This window comes from Dreissena polymorpha, chromosome 16 (genome assembly GCF_020536995.1).
Source record: "Dreissena polymorpha isolate Duluth1 chromosome 16, UMN_Dpol_1.0, whole genome shotgun sequence".
NCBI classification, from domain to species: Eukaryota; Metazoa; Mollusca; class Bivalvia; order Myida; family Dreissenidae; genus Dreissena; species Dreissena polymorpha.
In genome coordinates, this window is record NC_068370.1 from 17,930,404 (window position 1) to 17,946,183 (window position 15,780).

At 38.2% G+C, this 15,780-nt stretch overlaps 1 protein-coding gene across 1 annotated transcript in view; it reads right to left on the minus strand.

Moving 5' to 3' along the window:
* Positions 1 to 15,780, minus strand: part of LOC127861476 (nucleoprotein TPR-like) — a 139,975-nt gene that overhangs the window by 107,128 nt on the left and 17,067 nt on the right. Inside the window, exons 3-9 of the mRNA XM_052399975.1 lie at positions 12,621 to 12,694; positions 11,727 to 11,823; positions 9,554 to 9,657; positions 8,987 to 9,100; positions 4,817 to 4,960; positions 3,704 to 3,784; positions 1,510 to 1,597 (exon numbers count right to left, since the gene is read on the minus strand). Coding sequence (XP_052255935.1) covers positions 1,510 to 1,597; positions 3,704 to 3,784; positions 4,817 to 4,960; positions 8,987 to 9,100; positions 9,554 to 9,657; positions 11,727 to 11,823; positions 12,621 to 12,694 — 702 coding nt within the window. The remainder of the gene's footprint in view (positions 1 to 1,509; positions 1,598 to 3,703; positions 3,785 to 4,816; positions 4,961 to 8,986; positions 9,101 to 9,553; positions 9,658 to 11,726; positions 11,824 to 12,620; positions 12,695 to 15,780) is intronic.

Consider the following 15,780-nt stretch of genomic DNA (forward strand, 5'->3'; position numbering starts at 1 on the left):
AGAAAATGAGTCTTTTGTCATATTTCACAAGCATAGCTCCAGACCAGCCCTGGCATCCAAACAGTCTGGTCAAGAGGTACCCTGTCTGCTATATAGCAACACAAGGTTTTGGTAGTCTCATTTGTGGACAGGATAGCTGCTGACCAGACTGCGCGAAAAGTTCCTAACTGATGAAGCAATATCAGGCCACAAATCTACAAGCAAAGGGTCAGAAAATGAATGGTGTCAGAGGCCAAGAAATGCCAGATGTGAAGCTCCAAATACACTGCACCACCCATGCAGTTTACTGTAAAAACTTAGTCATATGTCTACCCACTTTAAAGTCCAGGGGTATAAAACGGTACGAAAACTTGCCAGTTTGAGTATGTTTACTTCGTAAGCTGGGCATAAATTACAAGAAAATTGGAAAATGAAAATCTGCTTCAGTAAAATGTCAACAACGTACACTATGTGCATCTCATACATGCCAGAAGTAGTTAAGGGCATAGTTGGGGCTTGAACTTGTACTTAGACTTAAGCATAGATCCACTACATCAAAGTATCTCATGCACATGGTAAAGTTAGTCTGGGTGCAGTAGGGGCCCTCAACTGCTACCCCTGTCAAGCCAATTTTACAACCAGATCTAGGTCAGCTGACTCCTCCCATCGTACCAGATCTGGGTCAGCTAACTCCTCCCATAGTACCATATCTAGGTCAGCTAACTCCTCCCATAGTACCAGATCTAGGTCAGCTTACTCCTCCAATAGTACCAGATCTAGGTCAGCTAACTCCTCCCATTGTACCAGATCTAGGTCAGCTAACTCCTCCCATAGTACAAGATCTAGGTCAGCTAACTCCTCCCATTGTACCAGATTTAGGTCAGCTAACTCCTCTCATAGTACCAGATCTAGGTCAGCTAACTCCTCCCATAGTACCAGATCTAGGTCAGCTAACTCCTCCCATAGTACCAGATCTAGGTCAGCTAACTCCTCCCATAGTACCAGATCTAGGTCAGCTAACTCCTCCCATTGTACCAGATTTAGGTCAGCTAACTCCTCCCATAGTACCAGATCTAGGTCAGCTAACTCCTCCCATAGTACCAGATCTAGGTCAGCTAACTCCTCCCATAGTACCAGATCTAGGTCAGCTAACTCCTCCCATAGTACCAGATCTAGGTCAGCTAACTCCTCCCATAGTACCAGATCTAGGTCAGCTAACTCCTCCCATAGTACCAGATCTAGGTCAGCTAACTCCTCCCATTGTACCAGATCTAGGTCAGCTAACTCCTCCCATAGTACCAGATCTAGGTCAGCTAACTCCTCCCATAGTACCAGATCTAGGTCAGCTAACTCCTCCCATAGTACCAGATCTAGGTCAGCTAACTCCTCCCATAGTACCAGATCTAGGTCAGCTAACTCCTCCCATAGTACCAGATCTAGGTCAGCTAACTCCTCCCATAGTACCAGATCTAGGTCAGCTAACTCCTCCCATAGTACCAGATCTAGGTCAGCTAACTCCTCCCATAGTACCTTGCGCTGCCTCCTTGAGTAGAGTCTGCAGTTCCTGGACAGCACCCAGAAGTTCTGAGGATTTGGTCTCCGCCTCGTCAGCTGACGTCTTAAAGTAACAATAGATTAGTTTTGACTTAGTTTCATGTTAACAAGGTGAATGTTGACAACAAACATGATAACAAAAGCTCATCATGAGCATTTAGCAATGAGGTTAGCGAAATTAACATGCAATAGTAAGGAAAAACCGACCAAAATAGCCAACGGCACAAGTCACTATGCTGATGAATATATTTATCAAGTTTTATCACACTATCATTTATCATCCTACTCATCCTTATCATCATCAGCATTATCATCACTTTTGCATCATCATATCCATCAGAAGAATAATTTCCTCCACCACCGCCGCCAACACATTGCCATCATCATCACCTCGCGACATTCCTTATTACAACAATAGAAGTTGTACTTCTCATTACAGTGCTCAAGTACCTTATACAGGTCAGCCAGTCTGATTCTGGCCTGGATCTCTTACCTTATACAGGTCAGCCAGCCTGATTCTGGCCTGGATCTCTTACCTTATACAGGTCAGCCAGTCTGATTCTGGCCTGGATCTCTTACCTTATACAGGTAAGCCAGCCTGATTCTGGCCTGGATCTCTTACCTTATACAGGTCAGCCAGTCTGATTCTGGCCTGGATCTCTTACCTTATACAGGTCAGCCAGTCTGATTCTGGCCTAGATCTCTTACCTTACACAGGTCAGCCAGTCTAATTCTGGCCTGGATCACTTACCTTATACAGGTCAGCCAGCCTGATTCTGGCCTGGATCTCTTACCTTACACAGGTCAGCAAGCCTGATTCTGGCCTAGATCTCTTACCTTATACAGGTCAGCCAGTCTGATTCTGCCCTGGATCTTTTACCTTATACAGGTCAGCCAGTCTGATTCTGGCCTGGATCTCTTACCTTATACAGGTCAGCAAGCCTGATTCTGGCCTAGATCTCTTACCTTATACAGGTCAGCCAGTCTGATTCTGCCCTGGATCTTTTACCTTATACAGGTCAGCCAGTCTGATTCTGGCCTGGATCTCTTACCTTATACAGGTCAGCCAGCCTGATTCTGGCCTGGATCTCTTACCTTATACAGGTCAGCCAGCCTGATTCTGGCCTGGATCTCTTACCTTACACAGGTCAGCCAGTCTGATTCTGGCCTGGATCTCTTACCTTATATAGGTCAGCCAGTCTGATTCTGGCCTGGATCTCTTACCTTATACAGTTCAGCCAGCCTGATTCTGGCCTGGATCTCTTACCTTATTCAGGTCAGCCAGTCTGATTCTGGCCTGGATCTCTTACCTTATACAGGTCAGCCAGTCTGATTCTGGCCTGGATCTCTTACCATATACAGGTCAGCCAGTCTGATTCTGGCCTGGATCTCTTACCTTATACAGGTCAGCCAGTCTGATTCTGGCCTGGATCTCTTACCTTATACAGGTCAGCCAGTCTGATTCTGGCCTGGATCTCTTACCTTATACAGGTCAGCAAGCCTGATTCTGGCCTGGATCTTTTACCATATACAGGTCAGCCAGTCTGATTCTGGCCTGGATCTCTTACCTTATACAGGTCAGCCAGCCTGATTCTGGCCTGGATCTCTTACCTTATACAGGTCAGCCAGTCTGATTCTGGCCTGGATCTCTTACCTATTACAGGTCAGCCAGCCTGATTCTGGCCTGGATCTCTTACCTTATACAGGTCAGCCAGTCTGATTCTGGTCTGGATCTCTTACCTTATACAGGTCAGTCAGCCTGATTCTGGCCTGGATCTCTTACCTTATACAGGTCAGCCAGTCTGATTCTGGCCTGGATCTCTTACCTTATACAGGTCAGCCAGTCTTATTCTGGCCTGGATCTCTTACCTTATACAGGTCAGCCAGCCTTATTCTGGCCTGGATCTCTTACCTTATACAGGTAAGCCAGCCTGATTCTGGCCTGGATCTCTTACCTTATACAGGTCAGCCAGCCTGATTCTGGCCTGGATCTCTTACCTTATACAGGTCAGCCAGCCTGATTCTGGCCTGGATCTCTTACCTTATACAGGTCATCCAGCCTGATTCTGGCCTGGATCTCTTACCTTATTCAGGTCAGCCAGTCTGATTCTGGCCTGGATCTCTTACCTTATACAGGTCAGCCAGTCTGATTCTGGCCTGGATCTCTTACCTTATACAGGTCAGCCAGCCTGATTCTGGCCTGGATCTCTTGTTTATACTGCTCCTCACCCTGGCTGTTACTTTCTTGAATCTGAATAGAAATAGACGAGATGTTTTAAATCACTGAATGAATTAAAATGGCTAAGTCTACATCAGTTTAGAGCTGTTTTCATCTCTGAGTTGTAATAATTTTCTATTTGTATGACAGTTAATTTTGGAAAATTGGCACCAAATTTTATTGATTATTAACAGATAAATGAAGACAATTCCAAAATCATTTCCATTTTACGAGTTCACCATATTCTGCAAAGACATCTGCAATGGCAACCTATACTTCACAGTTTGAAAATTATTTTTTACTTGCAATTCAACAGAAAATGTCGTCTTTGTCTTTAGCAAAAGCTCCTTTGTCATTTATTAATTTAAGTTTCTACTTAGTTTCAGACAGAAAAAAAAAGCATGAAACTAGCCTTACCTCTTTTGATTATCTGTTCGTAGCAGTCTACCTTAATAATCATTTAAACCAAGTTTTCAATGAATAACCAATGACACATGATCGTTCCAAAGATGCATTTGATCAAACAATTAAGAGCATTTATATATTGAATTACATTTCCCCGAAAGTACGAATGTAAAACATTACCATCTTTGATAAATTAATATAGCATACTTTCCTTTACGCATGTCCATTATTTACGGCCCATACTAATCATAATTGACCAAATTTAATATTAAAAAATTTAGTCATAACTTTAAAATTATTGTACGATCTTTGATAAAACAGGCCACGGGAGTGTTTGAGATTTAATGAAACAAGGCCTTCATCGTTTAACCCTTTCCCACTTAGAGGCAAAGTGAAATGACTTTTGCAACCAGCATACAACCAGAACAGCCTGCGAATAACTCACATTCTGTTCAGGTTTTATGCTGTTTGCTGCTCATCAGTATCTAAGGGTTGGAAATGAAGCCTTTAAAACTTGAATTTAGTCATAAAGGTATTTAATTAAATTTAACTATCTATAGGACTAATGCGTCAAAATTGGTATCTATATGGTACAGGGTTTATTTCTGTGTGTCATGGTCTAAATTAAAGTCTAGACTCAAGAACAGAGACAATACATACATCTTTAATCCTCTGTATGTAGGTGTCAATCTTCTGTGCCTGTTCTGTCACTGTGGTTTTCAGGTTGTCCACGGTGGTTGAGAGCAGACTGCACTCTTCTGTCTTAGACTCTAACTGGGTCTGGAGGTCCAACAACTTGGTCGACTGCAGGAAAACACAACAACACTGCAATTAACTAGCCATGAAATACTACATAACTAACTGATACCACCGCACCAGCCATGCCCAACGATAAGTTGAGTGGCTGACGAAAGGTTGTTCATTGCACATGAAGATTGTGTTCTCCGCATCTACACTTCAAGTTGGTATCATATTTTCTATTAAAATGCTTGCTTTACAAGATTTTGTGTGAATGAACAAATAACATCAATAAACCCCTTCTTAAACTTTTCTTGCATGGGTATTTACATACACACATGCATTGAGAGTAAGCAGGGCTCAACATTAACGGTTGTCCGATTGCCCCTGGCAAGTAAAAGTTGGGTTCGGGCAAGCTATTTTATAATCTATTTGTTCGCTCGGGCAAGTGCAAAAAAGGACAAAGAAAAACATGAGTTTTTGTGGTTAAAACTTAAATAGTACAAATAATCACAAACGATTTGCCTTATGCACGACTTTACCTCGGCGATTGTTGTTTGCGGAAGTCCGAACTAACTACGCATGGTGCGCATGCATTTCCAAATTTATTTTTAGAAACGCCATAAATGGCTTGGGATTCCAAACATCGGTTTCAAATGCTATTGTGTTTATCTTTTTCATTAATATTCAGTTACACATAACATCGTTGGTGTTTTCAGTCACGAAGAAAACTACTTAAATTATATAACAAGAGTTCCGCGGTCGGAGATGACCGCATTGAAGCCGGATTTTTGATTTAAATGACAGGAAAGTACCTTTCGTGTTTTTGTCAATGCAATACTTAAATTACTGAAATATTGTTCAAAGGTCAAAATGAAATGTAAGTACTTTTCAAGGCATGAGCAAACCTTGTGTTATGTTTTGAATGCATGCATATACATGAACAACAACACGGTGACCTTGACCTTAAAATGACCAGTGGTCATCTACTAGTTCTGGCCAACCTTCATATCAAGTTTGAAGACTCTAGGTCTAAGCATACCAAAGTATTAACAACTTTAACATATTTACATCCAAGGTCACAGTGACCTCGACCTTCAAATGAATGACCTTGAAATGACCAGTGGTCATCTAAGTGTGCTTGCAAACCTTTACGTCAAGTTTGAGATTCTAGGTCCAAGCATACCAAAGTTAAAACAATTTTAACATTTTAACATTGAAGGTCACAGTGACCTTGACCTTCAAATGAATGACATTGAAATGAGCAGTGGTGATCTTCTAGTACTGGCCAACCTTTATGTCAAGTTTGAAGACTCTAGGTACAAGCATACCAAAGTTATAACATGGAATAAGAACTTTAACATTTTTACCTACCAAAGTTATAAGAACTTTAACATTTTTACATTCAAGGTCACAGTGACCTTGACCTTAGAATGAATGACCTTGAAATGACCAGTGGTCATCTAAGTGTGCTTGCAAACCTTCATGTGAAGTTTGAAGACTCTATGTCCAAGCATACCAAAGTTATAACAATTTTAACATTTTAACATTTAAGGTCACAGTGACCTTGACCTTCAAATGAATGACATTGAAATGACCAGTGGTCATCTTCTAGTACTGGCCAATCTTTATTTCAAGTTTGAAGACTCTAGGTACAAGCATACCAAAGTTATAACATGAAATAAGAACTTTAACATTTTTACATTCAAGGTCACAGTGACCTTGACCTTCAAATGAATGACCTTGAAATGTCCAGTGGTTACTTACTAGTTCTGGCCAACCTTCATGTCAAGTTTCAAGACTCTAGGTCCAAGCATACCAAAGTTATAACAACTTTAACATTTTTACATTCAAGGTCACAGTGACCTTGACCTTCAAATGAATGACCTTGAAATGTCCAGTGGTTACTTACTAGTTCTGGCCAACCTTCATGTCAAGTTTCAAGACTCTAGGTCCAAGCATACCAAAGTTATAACAACTTTAACATTTTTATATTGAAGGTCACAGTGACCTTCACCTTCAAATGAATGACCTTGAAATGACCAGTGGTCATCTGTTAATCCTGGCCAACCTTCATGTCAAGTTTGAAGACTCTAGGTCCAAGCATACCAAAGTTATACCATGAAATAAGAACTTTAACATTTTTACATTCAAGGTCACAGTGACCTTGACCTTCAAATGAATGACCTTGAAATGACCAGTGGTTACTAACTAGTTATGGCCAACCTTCATGTCAAGTTTCAAGACTCTAGGTCCAAGCATACCAAAGTTATAACAACTTTAACATTTTTTATATTGAAGGTCACAGTGACCTTGACCTTCAAATGAATGACCTTGAAATGACCAGTGGTCATCTGTTAATCCTGGCCAACCTTCATGTCAAGTTTGAAGACTCTAGGTCCAAGCATACCAAAGTTATACCATGAAATAAGAACTTTAACATTTTCGAGCACGCCGCCACCCCGCCCGCCCGCCCGCCCCCCCGCCCGCCCGACAACATCAATCTATAAGCCGAGATTTTTTCGAAAAAAATCCGGCTAACTATATGGAAACAACAACAAATAGCTTCGGTATATATATATATTTTATATTTTGCTAAATACATGTTCTATTGCTTTACGTCAATTGACATTTTTGTTACGGTTCATGTGTTGTTCACAGTACTGTTAGCAGACGAGAAATGTCTAGTTTATTTAGCTTTGTCTTTACAAGTAACTTTTAAGTCTAAGTTGCTGACTAAGACGTGGAGGAGAATGACTAATTATTTCATTTATAAGCAAACATTGGCACAAATCTACATTTAGACTTAATAAGACTTTCATTCCTGTAATCATTTTGTTAAATGTGCAAACATAAAAAAAAGGTTTTGTGGGGTATCATTTTGATCTTTATTAAAATATGAGGTTTACAGTTAATGTGATATTTAATGTTTGGGCAAGTGGCTTTACGTTCAGGGCAAGTAGATTTTCTTAGTACTTGCTCGGCAGGGCAAGTTGGTTTTTAGGTGAATGTTGAGCTCTGGGTAAGTGTAATAAATTATTGACTAGCTTGTCCATCTTATCAGAAAGGCTTTTACCAACGTGTCTGCTTCAACAATTAAGTCAACCATTTATTTGATAATTCATGCTCTTGGAAAAGCACATAATATTCAGACAACTAGTTTTACATTTGTTGTTGTAACATGTAGCAAGAGTTGGACAAAGCTGGCTGCTTTTTTTGTGCACATTTTATACCTTAAGTGGTCTGTAGATGCCCATTTGACTGCTTAGGGTATTCTGACTTATAAAATCGATTTGGTTCACAAAGATTACAGGAACAGACGTCTAATTTCCAATATTTACAACATCCATTGTGTCCATATTTATAAAATAGCAATTAATAGCATAATAACCTGGACTTATCTTACATATATATCCTGTATAACATTGAAATCTAAAGAAACATACATGCATGTTTGTAATCTACCAAATACAGGAAGTTCACATATAAATTACCATAACAGTATTATTTACAGTGCCTTACACATAATGAAGTATGGTATCTACATTGTATGGTATTTACATTGTATGGTATCTACATGCCCACTATCTACATGGTATGGTACCTTCATGGTATGATATTTAAATGGTATGATATCTACACGGTAAGGTATCTACATGGTATTGTATCAACATGGTATGGTATCTTCATGGTATGGTATCTACACAGTACGGTATCTACATGATATGGCATCTACATGGGATTGTATCTACATGGTATTGTATCTACATGGTATTGTATCTACTTGGTATGGTATCCACATGGTATGGTATCTACATGGTATGGTATCTACATGGTATGATATCTACATGGTATGGTATCTACATGGTATGGTATCTACATGGTATGGTATCTACACAGTATGGTATCTACACGGTATGGTATCTACATGGTATTGTATCTACATGGTATGGTATCTACATGGTATGGTATCGACATGGTATGGTATCTACACGGTATGGTATCTACATGGTATGGTATCTACATGGTATTGTATATACATGGTATGGTATCTACATGATATGGTATCTATATGGTATGGTATCTACATGCCTTTTCCCTCCGTACAATCATCAGTTCTTTGGTTTTTTCCTCCATTTCCTTGTTCAACCAGTCAACCTGTTTCTGCAAGTTGTCCCGTTCTTGTTCGTATCGTCTGGTTTGAAACTGAAGAAAAGGAAAACTAGCTGAATGTTTGGTCCAACAATACTATAAGCTGCAATTTAAACTTCATCTACAATTGAACAACTCTTCTGTTATTTATCTAGCTGAATAACTGTACAAAATAACAGGCATGGTTTTATTCAGTTTGTACTCGTTTAGTTTAGAGGCATCATAACAAATACTGGCCCAGTGTAATGAATATTCTCAATTATTGACCTCAACTCGGAAGAAGAGAATTGAGTTTCCTATCATTGGAGCATACAGAGCATGAATAGTTTCCACTTAAGAGTTGAAAATGTTGAAAATCTCATAATCATCTTCTTGCTTAAACACTGTTATGAGTAAATCTTAAAATTAAAGAAGACATTTGTGAACACAATTGAGCAGGATTTTAAAGTGCATCAAAAAAAAGGATAAACACTCCAATGTGAGACAGAATATTGGCCGAATGGTTACCTCCCTGTTGACCTCATCACTCTTCACCACGTCCAGTTTAGCGATGGCCTCAAACTTGGCCAAGTTGGTCTCTGAAAGCTTCTTGGATATCTGACGTAACTCATCTAGATATAACAAGCACCTCATTTTTTATTACACATGCCTCTTAATGGAACTACAAACATGAATTTATAATGGTAAAATTTCAATTCTCATTAAGTATGGTAACCTAATGTTCTTTGATCTATTACCAGTTCTGATACTCATATTTTTCCAATATTTTTTAAGTGGTATTACCAGTTCTGATACTCATATTTTTCCAATATTTTTTAAGTGGTATTACCAGTTCTGATACTCATATTTTTCCAATATTTTTTAAGTGGTTGTTAGATAATTCAAAAGAGTATTTCCCTTTCTTTATTTAAAAAAAGTGCAGATGGATGCTACATTGCAAAAATACATACTTTTATTTCAAGCTTAAATGATGAACAATTTAAAATTATTGGGAAAATAATTCCCTATATCTTTCTCACAAATTAATTTGAAATATAGTAATGATCTATGTCATGTCTCAAACAGGCACTTGTGAAAACATTTATTTTCTCACTTTACTGAGAAAAATAAACCACGGTATTGCCCAGAAAGCAAGCAAATATCTCTATTTAATTGTGTCGTGTTCTGAGAAAACTGGGCTTAATGCATGTGCGTAAAGTGTCCCAGATTAGCCTGTGCAGTCTGCACAGGCTAATCAAGGACGACACTTTCCGCTTTTATGGTATTTTAAGTTTCAAGGAAGTCCCTACTTACCGAAAATCAAGTTTAGGCGGAAAGTGTCGTCCCTGATTAGCCTGTGCGGACTGCACCGGAAAGTGTCATCCCTGATTAGCCTGTGCGGACTGCACAGGCTAATCTGGGATGACACTTTACGCACATGCATTAAGCCCAGTTTTCTCAGAATGCGACTCAATGATTCACCAGTCAGAATGATAGCCCAGTTTCATGAACATGTTCAATTTGTCATCTCAACTCACAGGATGAGATTTGAGTTACTACTCAGCTGAATATTAAAAATGTTGGTCAACTCACGAACAATCTCAAATCTCCACTATAACAGTGAGTTCATATTCCTACTAACACTCTGGTTTGATTCAAACTTAAAACTTAAAAAAAATATGTTAACACAAAATTGAGCATGATGGTAAAATTGAGAAAAACTCATAGTTAACATAGAATATTGACTTGAGTATGTTTGGCATGCTATGCCATTGTTTCACCATTTATGAGTATCAAAACTTCAACCTTCGAGATTATAAGCCAATTTCGTTCAATTTTTTTTTATGTTGATAAATGGGCATTGCTCTATGAAAAGGGGGTTAAATGCATGTTCATAAATTGTCATCCCAGATTAGCCTGTTCAGTCCGCACAGGCTAATCAGGGATGACACTTTCTGCCTAAACTGGATTTGTGAGAAGAAGAGACTTTCTTTAAATGAAAAATATCAAAAAAGAGGAAAGTGTTGTCCCTGATTAGCAGGCTAATATGGGACAACACTTTACGCACATGCATTAAACCCCTTTTCACTAAGCACGGCCCAAATAATATCTATGACACGCAATGTTGAAATTACAGCAATGTCGTAAAGCAGAATTCTTCTTACGGATATGTATCCACATTCATCTTTATATGTCTAGAAACTATACAGATGCAAGCAGATGAAATAACATTTAACAAATAAAATTAGTCCCCAGTAAATCTATTTCTATCTAAAAGACATAAAAGGTAGGCAGAAAAAGAAAGTTGGCGTGTGCTATCTATTATATAATATTGTTTTTAAGTTGAAATAGTGGAAGACAGCATACTTTTGAATACTTAATTTTGCAGTCCTACTCCTTCCTTTTTTGTCATTATGTGATGTGTTATTTATATTCCAACTGTAATCATTTAACTTTTCAATATATTAACTTTAAAAAAAACATTAATGATTAAATGTCAGTTTTGCAATTTTTTTCAATAATGATGATACATTCCAAAGCTGCCAAAATGATTGTATTGACACAAAATTAGCTTGGTTACTAGCTGTAGCATGATACGGAAACAGAAAATGCCAGCAATGAAATGGTTTTGGGTTTTTGATCTGTAAATAAAATGTTTATTGGCTGTATAAATTGATTGGTATATTATACAGAAATGTACCATTGAGAGTGTCAATCTCCCTGCTACGTTTCTCCAGCAGTATGGCCATCTCCCTCTTCTCTCCTTCCAGTTGTTCATTCACTTTTGTGAGCCGCAGCTTAACACAGATAACACATGGTTTTGTCATTAGCCCCAGCTTAACACAGATAACACATGGTTTTGTCATTAGCCCCAGCATAACACAGATAACACATGGTTTTGTCATTAATTTTTAAGTTCATCTTGGTTAAGGCACAATAATACAAAGGCTCAGATTTGTTCAAGACATTATACCTTCTAACTAAAATAAGATATGATCCAATACATGATATGGCATTAACATGTTTAAGACCATGACCGGTCACTAAAAATTAAGAAATTGCCCTTAAGAGAAAAGAGAATACCGTTAAATGTTCAAATCAAAAACAATTTTATCTCCCTCCATGACCTTTGACATAAGTTTGACCTTGACCTTCTGCAGGTGTGACTGTCTGATGCCTTCTGAATATTGTCTCAATGTGATAAACCATTGAGGCATGTAAAATTAAAATCTTTAAAGGGAATTCAATCTTCAAATATGAGATACATTGTAAGCCTTAAGTTGGCAAGACTAGCTTATGCCTTTTGCACAAGATCTCAATGACTCTAACATTTTAGCTAAGTTTCATGAAAGTCCTACAAAAGGCATAAGAGATATGAATATTAAAATACTTGTGATCTTGAAATGGTATAGGAGATATGGAGTGGACAGAAAAATGTAACGTCGGACAAGGGGCCCACCAGTAGCTCCATCACGCTTTGTGGTGGAAGATAAAACATGTTGGGATAATAAAACACTATGTAGTCAAATAAATATTTTAGGAAAAGATTGTTCATTGATTGAGACATTGTTTCTGTAATTTATGTAGCTTTTACCTGAGTCGACAAGTTGTCACCTTCAGCATTTTGGGAGTGCTTAAGCTTTTCACTTGCTTCATGGTACTTGCGTTCTAAGACAGTAGAAAACATAATTGAACAATTATATTTCCTATTATTAAAATTATGACCATTAACATAATTATCAAACACTGCTGTTGCAGGGCTATAGATAACAGCGTATTTGCGTTATTACACAATTAAAATAACCAACAAGCGATGTGTTTGTGAAACACTATGTCCCCATATATATGACCTTTGACCTTGAAGGATGACCTTGACCTTTCACCACTGAAAATGTGCAGCTCCATGAGATGCACATGCATGTCAAATATCAAGTTGCTAGCTTCAATATTGCAAAAGTGACATTAAATGAGCGATTTTGACCCATATATTTGACCTTTGACCTTGAAGGATGACCTTGACCTTTCACCACTCAAAATGTGCAGCTCCATGAGATACACATGCATGCCAAATATGAAGTTGCTATCTTCAATATTGCAAAAGTTATGGCAAATGTTAAAGTTGGAGCAAACCAACAGACCAACAGACAGGGCAAAAACAATATGTCCCCCACTATAGTGGTGGGGGACATAAAAACGTAATTAAAATCAAAATAAAGTGTACAAAAACGCAAATACAAACTTAATAATGTAATTCCCATAAAAAAAACTTGCGTCACGAAACTCAATTCTTACAAACACTGGGCGTATTTTTTAGACTGGTTATTTTCTGTACAAAAATGTACCGGATAGTTTATATGCCGTCCTATGAAGAAAGAAGGCAGTCTTTCCAGCGGTTATCAATCTTTGAGGTATTGTTGTAATTATTCGTAGACCCGTCCGATTTCTACTTTCATTTTCAAGGTATTCAACTCAAAATGACCCGAAAACGGGGTGCATCGCTTTGAACAGCCATAACTTCATCAATTGTGCAGTGTTTTTCACGAACTCGGTCTTATTCAACGCAAAACATGAATGAACTTTGATCAGAAATTCAGTAATTGTTTGTTGTTATGTACAGGTACCTTTTTGAATTCTATTTCTTTAAATAATATAGTAACCTAAGGCTAAGTAGATTTTTATTATATTATATATGTCATTCCCTAAATCACCCAATTGAGATAAAAAACCGGGGTTGAAAAACCCAATTATGCTCAAATGTAGGGGGTGACATTTTTTGCTAAAAACTCTATTGAATTTACAAAAATCCTATTGTTGTAAAAAACAGGGGGTGAATTACCCAATATACCCCAAAAGTTATCTATAGCACTGCTGTTGTTCCATTTATTAGCTACTTTCATTCTTATGGGTTACAATATATATTCATGACTTGATGCTGTTATTACAAATAATAATCTGACACCCCATATTGTGTTAATGGTACATATAATCATATAAATATGGTGGGGGATTTATGGTTCATGGGTTCTATTCAAATAACACATTTTGTTATTTTATTTCATAGTTTTATTTGTTTGTTTTGGATTATTACCCATCTTCAACAGTATTGCAAACATAAAATGGCGGTCCGTTTACCTAACCACACTTTTCACAAGTGAGCTGATTAACCAGCACTTAGTGCAATTACATTGTGTTTTTTTTACCATTTTGGGAATGGGGCCGGGTCCCTTTGGATTAGGAAAACTTTAGACGTTTTGACTATAATTGGGAAATTAGTGTTATGGTAGTTTTGCCGACCCGATTTTGAATGGAAAAAACACTTTGAAATACTTTCTTCTAAGATTTAAGTATAAAAGTATATAATAATGCACTAAATTTGTTTCAAACAAGAGCTGTGTTCGTGAAACACAATGCCCCCTACTGCACTGCTTTGAAGCCATATATTTTACCTTTGACCATGAAGGATGACCTTGACCTTTCACCACTCAAAATGTGCAGCTCCATGAGATATGCATGCATGCCAAATATGGAGTTGCTATCTTCAATATTGCAAAATTTGACCTTTGACCTTGAAGGATGGCCTTGACCTTTCATCACTCAAAATGTGCAGCTCCATGAGATATGCATGCATGCCAAATATCGAGTTGCTATCTTTAATATTGCAAAATTTGACCTTTGACCTTGAAGGATGACCTTAACCTTTCACCACTCAAAATGTGCCGCTCCATGAGATACACAAATGTACACATGCACGCCAAATATCAAGTTGCTATCGTCAATTTTGCAAAATTTTGACCTTTGACCTTGAAGGATGACCTTGACTTTGACCTTTCACTACTCAAAATGTGCAGCTCCATGTGATACGCATGCATGCCAAATATCGAGTTGATATCTTCAATATTGCAAAATTTGACCTTTGACCTTGAAGGATGACCTTGACCTTTTACCACTCAAAATGTGCAGCACCATGAGATATGCATGCATGCCAAATATCGAGTTGCTATCTTCAATATTGCAAAATTTGACCTTTGACCTTGAAGGATGACCTTGACCTTTCACCACTCAAAATGCGCAGCTCCATGAGATACGCATGAATGCCAAATATCAAGTTGCTATCTTCAATATTGCAAAATTTGACCTTTGACCTTGAAGGATGACCTTGACCTTTCACCACTCAAAATGTGCAGCTCTATGAGATACACATGCATGCCAAATATCAAGTTACTATCTTCAATATTGCAAAATTTGACCTTTGACCTTGACCTTTCACCTTGAAGGATGACCTTGACCTTAACCTTTCACCACTCAAAATGTGCAGCTCCATGAGATACACATGCATGCCAAATATCAAGTTGCTATCTTCAATATTGCAAAAGTTATGGGCAATGTTAAAGTTTTCGGACGGACAGACTTACGGACGGACGGACTTATGGACGGACGGACTGACTGACGAACAGACAGACGGACAGTTCAACAAGAGCACCGCATAACGGGTGCCAACGCTCGGCTGCGAAAGCTTGTCAGATTTTTTATTTTTTTTTAGAGGTCACGGTGACCTTGACCTTTAACCTAGTGACCCAAAATTGGGTGTGGCGTGTAGAACTCATCAAGGTGCATCTACTTATGAAGTTTCAAAGTTGTAGGTGGAAGCACTTTGATTTTAGAGCCAATGTTAAGGTTTTAGCACGACGCTTACGACGGACGGCGGACGAAGAGCTGGCTATGACAATACCTCGGGTTTTCTCCGAAAACAGCCA